At 45.9% G+C, this 18,542-nt stretch overlaps 1 protein-coding gene across 1 annotated transcript in view; it reads right to left on the bottom strand.

Moving 5' to 3' along the window:
* LOC135394418 (GTPase-activating protein skywalker-like) overlaps window positions 1–18,542 on the bottom strand; it is a 282,666-nt gene that overhangs the window by 116,288 nt on the left and 147,836 nt on the right. Inside the window, exon 6 of the mRNA XM_064625152.1 lies at window positions 1,750–1,868. Within this exon, the coding sequence (XP_064481222.1) occupies window positions 1,750–1,868 (119 nt within the window). The remainder of the gene's footprint in view (window positions 1–1,749; window positions 1,869–18,542) is intronic.

Below are 18,542 nucleotides of genomic sequence, written 5' to 3' on the forward strand. Positions count from 1 at the left end.
AACGAACGATGAGAGCCGACAAGCGATTGCTAATATGGTGGATGCTTCTTTTTTCTTTTCTTGTTTCTTTTTTTGCCGTGATAAGACACCTTCGGCCGTAATGAGACACTTGCGATTAAAGGATTTGCGGCCGTACTGAGATGTTACCATTGAGGAAGTCCGCGAGGTTCTGGGCGTAGCATTCACTGTGTTAACCATTAATTTAATGTAGTCCAACAATTCCCTTTATTAATTAAATTATTCACATCAGTAATATAGCATATGTGCTTTAAAATTAAGAATATATTATGCCTGCTTTATTAGGAGCATTAGCTCAAAGAAATGCCCATAAAACGTCCCTTCCTCGTCCGCTTAACGTCCCTATGAATATCTTTCGGACGTCCCAGAGGACTCCTTGTTTCTCTCCCTTTGACCTGTGAGCGTACATATATCGAACGAAACTCGTTATCCACAGGATATTCCAACATCCAACTTATGACGTACATCGGATATCCATAGGACAGCCTCAGTGCGTTGTGGGGTCTGTTTCATGTGTCGTATGTGGCCGTATAGCTCACCAGCGCGGAGTTCACGGTTGCGTGAATGAGAAAGGCAATGCATGAAGAAGCAAGACGCTCACTTTAATTCAACGTCAGGATACCAAGCCTGATACAAACCTTCGAATATGCAGCCTATACTTCAGCGAGAGCGGAAATCAATCGCCGCCGAGCGTTTTTGTAGGACATCAACGATGGAACAGCAGCAGATATTCCCCCGCTCGGTCAGCATGGCGATGCAGCATGTACATTTAGCAAACGCATCCCCTTTCTGTCCGATTCATATGTCGATGTCCACATCAGTTGTCATGTCCCGGTGGCGTCACCGAAGAAATTTCTGAAGTAACAACTCCAACCCCATAGAGCCGCATACCGTCGGGGAGAACTGGGGTGTCGCTGTACACAGTGACATTCGCGTTGCACTACTCGCTCTTGCCAAAGTGTCAGCGGTCCCAAACGTCGAGGTCGTTGACGGCCTTCGAATCCTTCATTTCGGACATCAGGTAACCGAAGAGCGCCAAGCGTCTCGGAAGTAGTAGCAGACACTATCAGGCGCTCCGGCCTTAGTGGTGTTGCTTACCGATGGTGGCCGACGCCACCTCGATCATGTGACCCCAGATCCAAAGAGGAGAGCATCTCCTACACACGTCACATGCTGACGCGCGTCCAGGCGTTCGTCAGGTATCCGTCCTAAAAGTGTTGAGGGTGTTTCGCACACGGGAGATTTGGTGGGGTATTGTAGGCGTCGCAAATTCGCTACGGCTGTACTAATTGTGGGAAAATGATTTTCGTGCGCCTAACATTCAATAGGGAACAAAAACAGAAACAAAGTTGTGTGGTTCTGGACGGCTCCTTTAAGATTTTATATTTTTTGATAAAATTTTGTTTTGAGGATATCTGACTTCTTGCCACAACAACAAGCAAAGCATTAAAATACCATAGTGAGGCGGGATAGCAGTAGCCAATGTAGACATGAAAACACTTGGGAAATGTTGTTATCAACGTAAAGGTAACAGTGAATAACGTAGAAATTTCAAAATTTGGCGACAGTTGATTCTACACGCTTTCGTGCGGTCGTTTTCTATGTATAGATTCTACGCTCCGGGTTAGCAAAAATTCTACAATGCAACCGTATACCCTGCAACGTTTTTCCAACGTTGCTTCTTGATATCGTTGTTGACATGGCCCTTTATGTCGCAAAAAGCAGACCTACCTTTATACCGTAAGCAACCTCTAGGAAGACGTCCACATTGACAGGGCACATTTTACAGAAAGACACCATGCGTTCAAGTAGGACCCCGGCATCAACAGGGGCGGCGCCTTTCGGTCCACCTGCATATGGAATCAGATATGCTATAGCGCACTGGACATGTTTCAAGAAAGGTCACAAATAGCATATAGGTGCAGTTAATGGAAACACGACTAAAGTACACAATAAAAATAAAACAACAATTTAATACATCATTTAAGGTCCTCTCTTTCCATATCTTACTCTCTGAATTACCACGAGCAACGGTGTCCCCAGCAATCATCATCACTAAAATAAAGTTGTTGTTTGTCACTCTCTGGAGTATTCCAGATGTGAGAAACCCTTTACATTGAAACACTTGTAGAGGAGACGGTGTTCGTTTACATAAATCCTGATCGGCAATGACGTCTTAAAGCACCGGGTATGCTGCAAGGCTTCCCGGCCCGTGACATCTTTCCAAGGCGTTACCGATCGAACTCAGTGACTCGTGCCATGGCGCGCGGTTAGTGGCGCGTCGTCGTCGTAAACGGGCCACAACATGCTAGGTTTACATGACCACATACTGACCTCAAGGTTGTTGGTTCGAACACGGCAAAGGACCCCAGCAACTTGCAGAGTAGCTGCAATCTCGGCCTGGGTTACATGGGTAGGCTGAGCCCAGGACCCGGGCAGAGTATCTCACAAATTGGGCCCAACGTGGGGCCCGATTTAATGTGCCACCCGCCAAGGAGACATATTACTTCTTGAGTTTTCGCTCACGCAATGTTGCTCGCAAATGCCATTTGCAGCTGCCTTATGTCCCATTCGGCATGATACCGTTTCCACGGGGTGAGCCACGAGACTTTTTTCCCCGTTGTACTGGCTAATTATTAGCACACAGCTTTCCCTAGTGACCGCGCTAGTTTCAAATAGCGACTGTGTTATATGTTTATCAGTTTGATCAGCACTGTAGGTGGCGATTAGAGCATTGCATAAAGAATGTGATGTAGGTACTCCCTTCCGTTGCCCTGTGTAAACAATACCTCGTTCAAACCTTCCAATGCGTAAATAATTGTATTCTACAAAATAATTCAAAAACTCAGTCTCTGACGGATGACATAGCTCCAACTCTAAAAGTGCGTCTCCTCTGCTGTCATACTTGCACCCCGTTGTATAATAACGCGGCTGCTCTACACCGTCACCCTTTTAGGCTGGTGCACAAAATCGTGTAGGCCGCCTTTACCGACCGTATGGCCAACAATGTGGGTCAGCGCTCGGTGAACTTGTCTCCGCTAGAGGCTGGCTTTGTTTTCCTGGACATTCCGGGCTAGAGTTGTTTCTGTCCATTTTTGTTTTGTTCCCCGTTAGCGCCGCGAAGCAACTGTGGCTATGAACCGTGTACAGGCGTGGACAGATGGAGGGACGACAGCACAAAGGAGTGGCGAGGTTAGTATGCATCCTGTGCTGACTTCAAGGAGAACTGTGCCGACATACGTCTATGGAAAGTCTTGGGAAACCCAGCAAAACAACAGACAGTCCAGCCGGTGGTAGGATTCGAACCCATCACCTCCCAGTCTTCAGCACGACCTTGGCTGCCACCAACGAGCGGGACGCCTTAACCCGCCCGGCCATGCTGCTGGTATTCTCTGTACAAATAAACCAGTTGCTAGAAGAACGCTATCTGTGTCCGTCCCTGTTTTCTGAGCGTTCTTTACCATGGTCAGTGCTAACCAACACGCTCTTCACCTTCTTGCATCTCTGATGGTCGACCTAACCAGAAATGTCATAATGAACAAAGCCATTCAAAAAGGATCGCCATTCTTACGCTGGCATCTTCTTCTCGGTACCGTGGTAGTATCATGAATCCTTTTATTATTATTATTATTTTGATGCTCCAGAAAGGCTTTTGCGGCAGGCAAAGTGACTTAAAGGAGTACAGAGGGCCATCCAAAAAAAAATTCAGATTAAGACATCTGATGAAAGTGTGTGTGTCATTATACCGAATAGCGCGAAAGGTTTTGATGTGTGCAATTTGTTTCCCAGAAAAAAACTCACATAAACATAGCTCCGCGCCTTCACCCTTAACTCGCCACTCCAGCTATAACGAGGATGAGGAGGTATGATGGCACGTCACCGATGACGGCATAAGGAGACTCGTTCTGGTTTGCCGATCAGTGGGGGTCAACGCATTGTTCCTTTGCCACCGTAAACCTGTTTTGCCAGTTTTCCCGGAGAATTGGGGATACAAGGAGCGCCCGAAGCTTTACCGAGCAAGGAGAAAGGCTTTATCAGAACCCCGAACAGCCGAGTAGCAGACGACATTTTTCTAGGCCAATCAGCAAGCGAGTCCTTATAGCGTCAGCGCGAGGTTCCAGGTAGATCACAGGCTGGTACTGCTCTTCACCACCGTTGCGCACGGTCGCTATTTGCGGCATATTTTAAATTCAGTTTCTGCGATAATTATGACTCTGTGGTGTAAATTACTTCGCATGGTGCATCTTACTGGCAAACTTAACAGTTTTATAAGAAGAAAACTGGGTGTTAAAAATGACTTCTGTGCTACTTTAAGGAATGCCACAGTTTCTTGAGCAAACCAAAACACAGGCCACTGGACGAGTTAGCAAAGCCGTTAATACTAGCTCGTACGATGACCAATCCGTGTCATTTCTGTCTGCCTGAGAAAAAAGAAAAAGAAACGTTCTTTTCAGGAAACAGAAAAGATTAATGCTTTTGAACATGAAGGAAGCATTCGAAATGTGGAAAAGAAGGAACGCCGACATGACTGAGTCCACACTGGTATGTTCTGCCAGGTGCCTCGGGAACTCAGTAGCGCTTGGTGTGTGTCTCCTCCGTACGTGCTTATTCCAATTTCCAGTCCTGTACCAACTAGCCCAACATTCTGCGCTGCTCAACTCACTATGTGCGTACCAGTACCACCAAGCAGTAAACTCATGGTACAGCTTTGGACAAAAGCTTACGGGACACGGCACACATACATTTCTTCATCATAATGGCTCCCTGCTAACTATCAGGAAGATATTGAATAAGAGACGGGTGCCCGGCTATTCTATCGATCTCTCAGTACGTGTGTTCGCTCCTGTTTGTTGCCAGGTGTCGCTCCAATGGAGAAATGCGACACCCCGGTGTTCCGTAAACTTTTGTCCCAAGTTCGACAAGCAGCTGGCCTTAAAGGAGTACACAGGGCCATCCCAAATCTTTTTCAGTTGAAGACATCTGACGAAAGTATTAATTCAATGAGCATTCAGTGAGTTCTGTTGTTTAATGAGGCTAGATTTCCATTTTGACGTCAGAGACTTTGCTAGGGCGCAAAGAAATGAATTTTTCCTTCCTTAAATATTGTTCATCATTTTAAACATAAGCCAGACCTTAAAGAGAGACTTCGCAACGATTCGAAAAAAAAAAAAAAAAGGCGAGCATCATACAGAACACGAACCACACCCTCAATACAGAATACAACATTGGCATTCATTTTGCGCGAGTAATTAATTCGTAAATGATGACAACAGCAAACCGAAACTGAAATGCGAGGAGCAGAAAACGGCTACGGCGGTTCGTCCGGAGGAGGATTCCGTGACGTCGACCAACATTGTCGTCTGCTTCCAAGCCTGCATTCTTTCTCCCTTGCCGGATGCCGGAAGATGTCAGCAGTGTGTTGCTCTCAGCGCCCTCTCGCTTCACAGAAGCGAAGAGCTCGCTTCGTAATAATTCGTTTGAGTAAAATCTGCAGCGTTTTGAACCGAGATATTTCGTACACGTGTTCCTGACATCCCAAATATTACGGGTATACCACAACCTTTGTGGATTTTGTTGCGGAGTCCCACTTTAAAGAAAATATTCCAATGTCATTAAGAGGTCTTCCCTGGGTTTTCCGAAGACTTTCCAGATGAATGTCGGCACAGTTCTCCCCGAAGTCGGCTCAGGACGCATACTAACCGCCTGGTCCCCCACTCCTTCCTGCTGTCCTCGCTCCATCTGTCCACGTCTGTTCGCCGCTCATAGCCACAGTTGCTTCGCGGCACTAACACGTAATAAAAAGTGTCATTAAGCCTCAGAAAAATATATCTAGTTTCAGTACGTGCAAGCAGATTGCATCTACGTCGAAGCGTTGATGTTTTACGCGATTTTTGTGAGGTATGGTTAGCTCACTAGAATCTTTGACTGGTACTTTCTAAGAATCACGGGAAAAGGGTCGACTTGCGTGTCTACGCAGCAGACGACGCATGCTATGGGTGCTGGAGGTGGATGTGCCTGACTCTCGAAACATCCTTAGAAAGCGGTAAAGCGCCACTGTCAGAACCTGACTAATAGACTGTGTTTTCCTGTGTGTGGACATAAACTAATTTAGCGACGGTAAGCACTCACGTAATGTAGCATTGCGTATAACGGCTGCAACAATCAAACTTCAAGCGTGTGACACGTGTGTAAGCGGCGATTTTCCGCTGCAGCTGAAAATAAAAGATGTGTTACAATCAAAATGTCAAAAATTCGTTTTTGATGTTGTGGGTTTCATATTCTTCCATACATTCATATGTAGGAGAAGTACGCAGCATTACCGTCGCTGTGCCAATACCTGGTATTGTAGTCCTGAAGGGAATAGTCAGCCCTTCACAACAGCGCAACAGCCACCCATACTGCTTCAGAAGCGTCTGGGAAACCTGTTTTAAACACACAGCGATCACAAAGCACCTCGCCTATCGTAACCTGTAAGCAAAGGTCGGCAAAATAACTCATCTCACGATATGCACAATCACGATCGCCGATTGCGTGAGTCCTGCGTGTTTTCACACCGCGTTGCTGCACATCTGCGATAATTTGCCATCACGTTGGCATGGAAACGCAAAGGACCGCGATTATTGTGATCGCACTCACGCTGCACTCAGATATATTAGTGCAGTCATGCTGACGCGTCTCTCAGTAGTAGTAACGGGAACCACTGTGTACGGCTTGGAGCGAAATTGTTCGCTTCAACGCCGTTATCGCGTGAGTCCGCGATCAATGTCCTTGCGTCGCTACGGCAGTCTGACCTTGATGTTCAAATTGCTGCTGCACATTCGCGCTTGCTTTCTGGAACGTTTTGCCATTAGTGTATCTTTATTTCTACTTTTCCCTGCCAGAGGCAAGAGAGCACGTTCTAAAATTAACCGATGGGGTACTGTGTTTCGGTATTGCAACTGCGCATGCCGCTTACTCGCACATTACATTTTTTTTTTTTTTCAGTCAAGCAGGCGTATCATGCATCATAATTGCATTGTATGCATTATGATTTTGCCAAAGGGTCCATTCTACCCGTGTGTTTGGATTTGATTATTTGGTGCCGTAACTTATGTCAGCAACAACGTACATGACGACGATGTAGAGGAACGTCGTTTGGCGATTTGTGGCCCATTATCCCTGTCAAGTGAGCCTCAAATGGCATGCGTGTGCACTGATTCTTAGGTTACTGGTAGGATTTGTGGTGTTTCATTCTGGTTTTCACACGTTCGGCGTGCAAAATCGGATCTGATCGGTGATTATTTCGCCCGGACACTACCTGTCGCTGGCTTTTGATGGTGGAATTTTAAATTGAAAGACAGCTGGTGGAAAGCACTGTCCCATGTAGATAGTGAACGCATTGCTACAGGCTCTAGATAGGCCGCTCCTTGATGCTCACTTCTTCCGTCCATTGTACTTCCACATGAAGCCAAAGAAAATAAAACTGAGCGAGTTGATGCGCTCATTCCGGAGATTAATGGTGTATTAATCATTTCCATCCACCGCGTGAAGATTGTGGCGGTCTACGTTTATCTGTGCTGCCTTTCGCTAAATACCGAAAACCAGAAACCCTGTACCTACTGACCTAACCTGTATGCAAGGATATTTCAAATTGCTCAGCACTTCTTTCCTCCGCCTTTCTAATACACTAGTAAATTTTGTATTATGCAACAAATTTTATTTGCCTTGTCGCCTTCGCACTGGTGCAACTATAATTGGCAATAGGGCTTTTCGAAATAAAGCAAAAGAGAAGAATTCTCGTGTTCCTAATCTGTTATCAAGGTTCGGAACCACACGTGGTCCATCGTTTATCGAACATATGCCTAAGGAAGGATACATTCAGTCGAACACCGCCAATGCATGACATTCAGTCATGGTAAAGGTCGCGCCACAAACAAGTTTTGAAATCAAGTAACTCAGTTGTACATTTCCGGGTGTGATTTTTTACATTATCTTGTGAGTGCACTAATATGCCATAACTGACATCGCGTGCTGATATCGTGATCGCGAGAGTGCGATAAGTCACAATGATTCGTGTGAAGTCCGACTGGCGACGTGATGATCTCCGATCGTCATCATTTATCGCCTGGAGCCGTTTGATTATTTCAAGCTCCTGAAAATATTGGGATCACAACACTGCGATACCCCAAGCAACACAATGTACTGAAAGTCGAGTGCAATAGGGGTGGACGGTATGTGTCTTATCGATGTTCCTTAGTTTCACGAGTCTGTTCAAGGCCTTCCACCTACCCGTCCACCCCTATTGCACCCGACTTTCAGTACATTTTGCTACTTGGGACAGGGCGCGATTTTGGCCTTCGCGTGAGTTTGTAGTGAGTGTGAGGTCGATGCGCTCTTATCAGATGATTGTGATCGTGAGTCATCGTGAGCCAAAATGCCGACCTCTGCCTGTAAGGCACTTGACACGGAAGCGAGGACACTGATGTCATTTCCGCACGAAATTACCGGTTACCTATTCAGGCTTCAAGACGTAGGCGCGGTAGTGCCACCCCTTCGCCGATGGAAGAGCTTACTCCATCAACAAAATACAAAAATACAGTGACCGGTTGTGTGACATGTGATAACAACACCGCGTCTTATCTAACCTTACGCGCGATAGCTCGGTGTTTGACATTTCGTGCGTCTGCTTTGTTACTTTTGGTATTTGCCCTTCCTTCTGTCGTGGCAATTTTCCGGGCAGTCTAGTGGCTGCGATGATGACATTCGACGCCGAGGCTGGGAAGTCAGCCGGGTTCGAATCCCGGCACCGGCTGAGGTTTTCCTTGGGTTTCCGGCAGATTTTGCAGACGAAGTTCCCCCAGAATTCGGCACAAAACGCATACTAACCCCCGCTCCTTCCTGCTGTCCTCTCTTCATCTATTAACATCTCTTAGCCGCTCATAGCCACAGTTGCTTCACGGCGCTAACACGGAATTAAACATAATAATTGATTTATAAGATCCCTAATATAATACTCAATTTAAAAAAAAATGGGCATTCGATGCATTGCTTTCGTACCAAGACCCATGTAAATTGTTGCATATTTTGTCGATTTTTACTGCATATTTCAAAGATTTTCAGGGCATAGTGCCAGCATATTTAGGGAGTTTTTAGTTCATATTTATCTGTGCGTCCTGCCCATTTTAAAAAAGTAATAACATTTATGTCGACAAGATTGAGAGGGACGATGACTTCTGAAACCATCACACATTTGTGTACCTTGAGCGTTTCTATAACAATAACCTGCTTCCGGAACTTTTTTATTCTTGTCATTTCCGAAGCGGGAACCGGAGAAAAGATCCCCGGAGAAAAGGTCCCCTCAAAAGTGCGTCCCATGGAGTTAAAGCGGGGTCCCATAGCCTCGATTTGAGCAGCAGCAGCAGAGCAACAGCAGCGGAGCAGCAGAGCTGCAGCGACACGAGCGGTCCCATAGCTCTGGGCGAGAGCAGGAGCGCTGCCGACCTGCAGAAATTCCCTGCTGCTCTCGTATTCGAATTTTTGGTTGCTGCGCTGTCCTGTTGCTCTGCAGCCTGAGCACCCGGCGTCGCAAGCCAATCAGGAGGTTGGTTGGTATTGTTTTCGTTCGACGGTGTTTAGGGTTAGCAAGGCGGAGTGTGGCGGCAGAAGGTTTGTGTCTGGATGTTCTGTGATTTGTTTCTGAAGACTTGGACACGCTTGTGATTGCCAGTAGTTTGGAGAGTGTTCAATCATCGGGACTGCGTGAAGTGCGCTTTCAGGACATAACTCAGTTCATAAAGTTCAATAAAGTGCTCGACCGAACCTCCGTGATACATATGTTGTGTACCAGAGTTGTAGCTAACATATTCATTTGTTTTCTGGAAAGTACTTCAAAACCCGTGACCTGGTAACGTACAAGCAAATTACGTTCAGATCCATGCTGTGTGAAAACCATACCGACCACATTTCTTGTGAGGGTCGACGACTTGCGAGCTAGGTTGTTGTAAATGAAACTGACTCTTGAAAAGGGTTCGATAGAGATAGACAATGTTCAGGCTACAAAGAGGTTGGGTAGAGATAGACAATGAACTCGTTACCTTATGAAAACAGGCAGAAACTAGTGATGACTAGCAGAAGAGGCCTTCGTTTTGGTTAGACAGCTTTATTTCACTGACAGCAACGTACGCATTTGACAGTCACAATAAATCAAAATATCGAATACTAGTAACGAGGCAATATTTATACGACAAAATCCGGTAGAAGAGTCTCCGTCCAACCGTAGCAGATACTGCACAGCAGTGCGAAAAAACGAACCTACGTTGAATATCACGATACTTCCTACATATCAACGAAGAGCCAATTAGATAATATGAGGTTCGGACCACCCCCACAATCATTTCACAGTCCACTTGTGAGCTACAGATCCATAATATATCCCACTTATATCAGCCTTTCACCTAGAATTGCATTCCTACGTGTGTGTACTAAAAGGCTTAGCTACTGCGTACGCCTTCGGCATGTTCGAAACGTAAACAATGCCGTAGTTGCCAACACGTTTTGGACCTCCTACGCCGCTGCTGCCGCTAATTCAAAACGAAGGTATGGGACGCCTCTAGCAGCAGAGCCGCGGCAGCAGAAAACTGCTCTGCTGCCATGTTGCTGCTGCCGAACCGCTGCTGCTTTGCTGCTGCTGCTCGCATAAAGCTATGGGACCCGGCCCTTATACCTCATCGCTCGTAACCCGAATCAGTGGCTATTAGAGCGCGAATTTTCCTGTCATTTTTTTAATTATTATTCACATGGTCTTGTACTTGGGGTTCCCTTGTACTTGAGCGCTTAAAACACGATTCTGGTCCAAATCTATGGGACTGATTAGAAGACTGCAGAATGTAGCAAGTAGGTTGAAGAAGAAAAAGAAAAAAAAAAGCAGCGTGGAACTTTCAGCTACTGAGCATGCAAAGAGGGCCATGGTATGGCCGTGGTATGGCATGAGGGTATGGTAGCAACGACTACCTCGGCACTGAGGAACTCGACACCACGTATATTTTCATGATTCAGACTGAAAAGCGCATTTTAAAATTTGAATTTTTTTTCGACGCCTTATTTTTAAACTGTTTATAGGATCGGACATATCTGCGCTTACTAGTTCTGGCTGTTAGCTCTTTCCGCTGAACCAGGTCCCAACGGCCAGATAGCCAAGGACACTGCCCTGTCAAGTATATTGGCCATTGACACAAAGAGCATCATGAGTCATCCTGAAATTCGTGGATTAGCTTTGACGTGCGTCATCCGAAACCCAGGGCAGGTCATATTATCCAGGGCAGAATACACATCTTTTTCCTGTATTTGTATGAATAGTCTTGGTAATTCTACTATAAATGAACTGTCATTTTAACGAGTATGACACACATAGGATTGACGTGGGGACGGAATGATTGCCGAGCAGAATGGTCATAGTACGAGGACGTGAGATCCTGTGTATTGGGTGCCATGCTTTCGTAGCAAGTACAATACAATATCTTTATAGATATACCTCATGTGTGATATATTTCAGGGAGTTCATTATTTTAGGGATTTCAGTTCATAGTTGCATGCATATTTCGGGAGCTTTTAGTGCACAATTATTCGCACATTAGTGAATGCACTGTGTACACGGTACTAAAAACTGTGTTGCCAACAAGCGCAAACCAATAAAAGAGCAGGCAAGAAGCAATCTTTGTGGGATGCACTTTTGATGGGACGTTTTCGCTAGGGACTTTTTTTGCTGGGGACGTTTTCTCCGGGGTCCTTTTCCCCGGGGACCTTTTCTCCTACACCCCCTCGAAGCCTGCCAGTCAGAGACCCTGACTACAAGGAGACATACTGAAGACATAGGGAGACATGCTGCACCTCAGCTGCAGCTCAGAGTCACGATCCCGATACATGGTTGCTTCGACACTGCTAACATCCCTCGACATTCAATTGCTGGTCAAGTGATCACAATGCAGCTTCGTAACGCCATTCGCCGTGGTCTCGACCGCCTTTCATCGTTCCATTCCCCTCACACCACAGCTTTCAGCGTACACGTACATACCTGCGGAACATTCGCGTTCTTAGCAGTACACACAATAGACCTATCCCTATTTACAAACAAATGAAGTCAGATGAAACAACAGCGCTGCCAACTTGGTAGACTGGAACTACTATAGTAAAAAATCAGTAAGTCACAAGAAAGACACGTTTAAATGTGGCTTCGCATATTGTAAGATTTTTTTTTTAATTACTTACATATTAGTAGTTGTATGGCCTTGTTCTGCTCTATTCTACCATTAGCCCTATCTCTTCCGTAGCCCTTTCTAACGATGGCTACCGGGCTCTTCTATCCTCAGGAGCTTGAAGGGAGCGAGTTTCTCTCAGAGTGCACTTGGTGTCTCTATACAAAGCAAGCGCGAACGAAGTCGTAATAACAAACCACGTTCCGCACAGGATTACAACATTGACCTTCAGACCATGCAAGTCCTGGGATGTAGCCTTCTTTTCTTTCCGCAGTGCACTGGAAACGCGAATGAAGACACGAAAGCGGCGAAAAACGTGACCTCATTTGTGTGTACCGTTAATACAAAGAAGCCACCCCTGACCTTCGCGAAGGAATATGGCTTTGTGAAACGGCGGCGTTCTCCGGTCGCGCTGTTTCGGTTTCACTATGTCTACCAACGTAATGATCACGTCACGGTGACTTTTCTTCGGTAGTGGCCTACTGAAAACTCCAAATATAATAAAGTGCCATACCTGGCGCGCCGCTTCTCGTAGGCTCATGAAACTTCGAGGATTGGTTGGAAATGATTCCGTCGGCCGCATATGTGGTTGCCATTGATATCCATCGGTTATTGATAAAGCTATGTAGCTCTATGTAACATTCACAATCTTTCGCGTCCCGTGCTTCACAACCACGGGAATAGTCGCAAACGATACACAACGTATTGCACATGAAAGAATTGATGTTCTGAGGCTGGAACAACATAGAAGGGACAAATACATACAAGGCCTCAATTTGCCTAAGAAATTAATGACGAAAGATGAAAGTCACTGAAAAGGTTAGCCAGCTGTAGGACTGCGAGCTGTGTAGATGACGCACCCTGGACGTCGCTGAGAATGCGTGTTGGCTTAGCTCAATTGGTAGAGCCCTGGATCGGCAATCCAGAAGATGTGGGTTCGGGTCCTACAGCTGGCTAACCTTTTCAGTGGCTTTCATCTTACAACGTATTGATCTGTCAGCTATTAAAATTTCACGCATTTACCTGTCACTACGGGAGAACTACAATAAAAAAAAAACGTCTACGCTAGTCGCGCGCTTACTCGGCTTAGAGGACCACCCACCACTTCATTGGTCCATAAAAGTTCAAACCTACATCATAGTTATCTTGCAACGTAAGGCCGCTACTACTACATCATCGCCGATCAGGACTCATGTAGGGGAACACCTCCTCCAGTGTGCATGGCACCTGCCTCCCGCTTGGAGTTATCAAAGATGGCTTTGAAACTGCTGGATTGATGTGCTAGTCACCCACCACTTCACTGGTCCATAAAAGTTCAAACCTACATCATAGTTATCTTGCAACGTAAGGCCGCTACTACTACATCACCGTCGATCAGGATTCATGTAGGGGAACACCTCCTCCAGTGTGCATGGCACCTGCCTCCCGCTTGGAGTTATCAAAGATGGCTTTGAAACTGCTGGATTGATGTGCTAGTCACCCACCACTTCACTGGTCCATAAAAGTTCAAACCTACATCATAGTTATCTTGCAACGTAAGGCCGCTACTACTACATCATCGTCGATCAGGACTCATGTAGCGGAACACCTCCTCCAGTGTGCATGGCACCTGCCTCCCGCTTGGAGTTATCAAAGATGGCTTTGAAACTGCTGGATTGATGTGCTAGTCACCCACCACTTCATTGGTCCATAAAAGTTCAAACCTACATCATAGTTATCTTGCAACGTAAGGCCGCTACTACTACATCATCGTCGATCAGGACTCATGTAGCGGAACACCTCCTCCAGTGTGCATGGCACCTGCCTCCCGCTTGGAGTTATCAAAGATGGCTTTGAAACTGCTGGATTGATGTGCTAGTCACCCACCACTTCATTGGTCCATAAAAGTTCAAACCTACATCATAGTTATCTTGCAACGTAAGGCCGCTACTACTACATCATCGTCGATCAGGACTCATGTAGCGGAACACCTCCTCCAGTGTGCATGGCACCTGCCTCCCGCTTGGAGTTATCAAAGATGGCTTTGAAACTGCTGGATTGATGTGCTAGTCACCCACCACTTCATTGGTCCATAAAAGTTCAAACCTACATCATAGTTATCTTGCAACGTAAGGCCGCTACTACTACATCATCGTCGATCAGGACTCATGTAGCGGAACACCTCCTCCAGTGTGCATGGCACCTGCCTCCCGCTTGGAGTTATCAAAGATGGCTTTGAAACTGCTGGATTGATGTGCTAGTCACCCACCACTTCATTGGTCCATAAAAGTTCAAACCTACATCATAGTTATCTTGCAACGTAAGGCCGCTACTACTACATCATCGTCGATCAGGACTCATGTAGGGGAACACCTCCTCCAGTGTGCATGGCACCTGCCTCCCGCTTGGAGTTATCAAAAATGGCTTTGAAACTGCTGGATTGATGTGCTAGTCACCCACCACTTCATTGGTCCATAAAAGTTCAAACCTACATCATAGTTATCTTGCAACGTAAGACCGCTACTACTACATCATCGTCGATCAGGACTCATGTAGGGGAACACCTCCTCCAGTGTGCATGGCACCTGCCTCCCGCTTGGAGTTATCAAAGATGGCTTTGAAACTGCTGGATTGATGTGCTAGTCACCCACCACTTCACTGGTCCATAAAAGTTCAAACCTACATCATAGTTATCTTGCAACGTAAGGCCGCTACTACTACATCATCGTCGATCAGGACTCATGTAGGGGAACACCTCCTCCAGTGTGCATGGCACGTGCCTCCCGCTTGGAGTTATCAAAAAATGGCTTTGAAACTGCTGGATTGATGTACTAGTCACCCACCACTTCACTGGTCCATAAAAGATCAAACCTACATCATAGTTATCTTGCAACGTAAGGCCGCTACTACTACATCATCGTCGATCAGGACTCATGTAGGGGAACACCTCCTCCAGTGTGCATGGCACCTGCCTCCCGCTTGGAGTTATCAAAAATGGCTTTGAAACTGCTGGATTGATGTGCTAGTCACCCACCACTTCATTGGTCCATAAAAGTTCAAACCTACATCATAGTTATCTTGCAACGTAAGGCCACTACTACTACATCATCGTCGATCAGGACTCATGTAGGGGAACACCTCCTCCAGTGTGCATGGCACCTGCCTCCCGCTTGGAGTTATCAAAAAATGGCTTTGAAACTGCTGGATTGATGTGCTAGTCACCCACCACTTCATTGGTCCATAAAAGTTCAAACCTACATCATAGTTATCTTGCAACGTAAGGCCGCTACTACTACATCATCGTCGATCAGGACTCATGTAGGGGAACACCTCCTCCAGTGTGCATGGCACCTGCCTCCCGCTTGGAGTTATCAAAAATGGCTTTGAAACTGCTGGATTGATGTGCTAGTCACCCACCACTTCATTGGTCCATAAAAGTTCAAACCTACATCATAGTTATCTTGCAACGTAAGGCCGCTACTACTACATCATCGTCGATCAGGACTCATGTAGGGGAACACCTCCTCCAGTGTGCATGGCACCTGCCTCCCGCTTGGAGTTATCAAAGATGGCTTTGAAACTGCTGGATTGATGTGCTAGCCACCCACCACTTCACTGGTCCATAAATGATCAAACCTACATCATAGTTATCTTGCAACGTAAGGCCGCTACTACTACATCATCGTCGATCAGGACTCATGTAGGGGAACACCTCCTCCAGTGTGCATGGCACCTGCCTCCTGCTTGGAGTTATCAAAGATGGCTTTGAAACTGCTGGATTGATGTGCTAGCCACCCACCAGTTCACTGGTCCATAAAAGTTCAAACCTACATCATAGTTATCTTGCCACGTAAGGCCGCTACAACTACATCATCGTCGATCAGGGCTCATGTAGGGGAACACCTCCTCCAGTGTGCATGGCACCTGCCTCCCGCTTGGAGTTATCAAAGATGGCTTTGAAACAGCTGGATTGATGTGCTAGTCACCCATCACTTCACTGGTCCATAAAAGTTCAAACCTACATCATAGTTATCTTGCAACGTAAGACCGCTACTACTACATCATCGTCGATCAGGACTCATGTAGGGGAACACCTCCTCCAGTGGGCATGGCACGTGCCTCCCGCTTGGAGTTATCAAAAAATGGCTTTGAAACTGCTGGATTGATGTACTAGTCACCCACCACTTCACTGGTCCATAAAAGATCAAACCTACATCATAGTTATCTTGCAACGTAAGGCCGCTACTACTATATCATCGTCGATCAGGACTCATGTAGGGGAACACCTCCTCCAGTGTGCATGGCACCTGCCTCCCGCTTGGAGTTATCAAAAATGGCTTTGAAACTGCTGGATTGATGTACTAGTCACCCACCACTTCATTGGTCCATAAAAGTTCAAACCTACATCATAGTTATCTTGCGACGTAAGGCCACTACTACTACATCATCGTCGATCAGGACTCATGTAGGGGAACACCTCCTCCAGTGTGCATGGCACCTGCCTCCCGCTTGGAGTTATCAAAAATGGCTTTGAAACTGCTGGATTGATGTGCTAGTCACCCACCACTTCATTGGTCCATAAAAGTTCAAACCTACATCATAGTTATCTTGCAACGTAATGCCGCTACTACTACATCATCGTCGATCAGGACTCATGTAGGGGAACACCTCCTCCAGTGTGCATGGCACGTGCCTCCCGCTTGGAGTTATCAAAAAATGGCTTTGAAACTGCTGGATTGATGTACTAGTCACCCACCACTTCACCGGTCCATAAAAGATCAAACCTACATCATAGTTATCTTGCAACGTAAGGCCGCTACTACTACATGATCGTCGATCAGGACTCATGTAGGGGAACACCTCCTCCAGTGTGTGCATGGTGCCTGCCTCCCGCTTTGAGTTATCAAAGATGGCTTTTCTTTGAAATTGAACAGTGAAAGTGTTTCATTCAAAACTAGTGACCATGGTGCTTGTTTCACAACCTATAAACTTGCGTCAAACCTTCGGCTGGCCTGGAATCAGCAAAAACATTGCTATGTATTTCGCATCTTCTATAATTACTCAAAGGAGGATCACTGGCAATGTATTTGTATTTGTCGCATATTAGTTTCTGCGAAATCTGCAGTGTCAGTAGGTACAATGAATTTGGCACAAGAATAACGTGCTGCTTGCCCTGAGGTCGTACTAGGAACAGGTCATAGTGTTCACTTTGCAAAATAACTCAAATTTCCAAATGCAGAATTACAATTATCGTTAAAAGAAAAACGACAAGTACAACATTTCTCCAGTACGAATTGTCCACACGAAGAACGATGTTTACAGTTTTCACACGTTTTCTAAATTACTCAAGGAAGTTACATACCTCGATATTGCGACATTGTGTTTAGTCTGGACTACAAGTTGCAATAATTGCAATTTCAGGATGTCCTTTCGCAAGGGATCCATACCACGCAGTTCTCCTGCAATCTGCATTCCAAAATAATAATCTACATCCCTTTCAACCTCCGGCTCATTGAGGACTGATATCGCCTTGTTTAACATATCTTGTTGGGTAGCGACCCTCTTTCTCTGTTTTTTTGGAATTCTTGCTGGAGCTTGACCGGGAGGCTTTTCCTTTTTGGGGGTGGCTCCAACGGATCTGTCTGAATTTAATAAATTGTCGGCTATCTTAATATGTTTGCTTGTCTGTTTTCAATCATGTGGTGAATAAAAGTTTGCTACCTCGTCTGTGGGACTTTCGCAAGGTGGGTCAGGGTAGCAGAGAGAGAGGGACCGGTGCATTGAAGGTGGTTGTGATAGATCCTGGTCCTCAGCATCCCTTGGCAGCGATAAACTGATTTCCATGGATGACACGCTCTTCGTTGGCTTATAGCAGCCGACCAAGAATTTCATTTCATCATAGTGGTCCCATTTTGACACATACACCTCATTTGCCCCATATACACTGCCAGACTTTCTCTCACTGGCCTTTGTGTGTTCCTTAGGGAATTACGTTCGGAGGTTCTGAAACTTCGCCAGTGCACTTTTTGCTTAGGAGAGACGTAATATGAATGCACTGTGGTTAGTTTTCTCAAAGCCGAGGACAACGTAACAACAGAAATGTTTGAGCTAATGTGTGATATTTTTATGGTACAGTATATCATTTTACAGCAAATGTGCAACTGAACCTTCCCCAAAAACTTCATGAGGATGTATTAGAAGAAGGTGCTATGAATGAGACTCAATCACTACAGCTTTGCAACAGCGCTGATGCTTGCACAAAAAATAGAACTATGTAGTCACTTAGCTAATCCTACTCGTGTACCTAGTAATCAT

Source organism: Ornithodoros turicata, chromosome 5, assembly GCF_037126465.1.
Source record: "Ornithodoros turicata isolate Travis chromosome 5, ASM3712646v1, whole genome shotgun sequence".
NCBI classification, from domain to species: Eukaryota; Metazoa; Arthropoda; class Arachnida; order Ixodida; family Argasidae; genus Ornithodoros; species Ornithodoros turicata.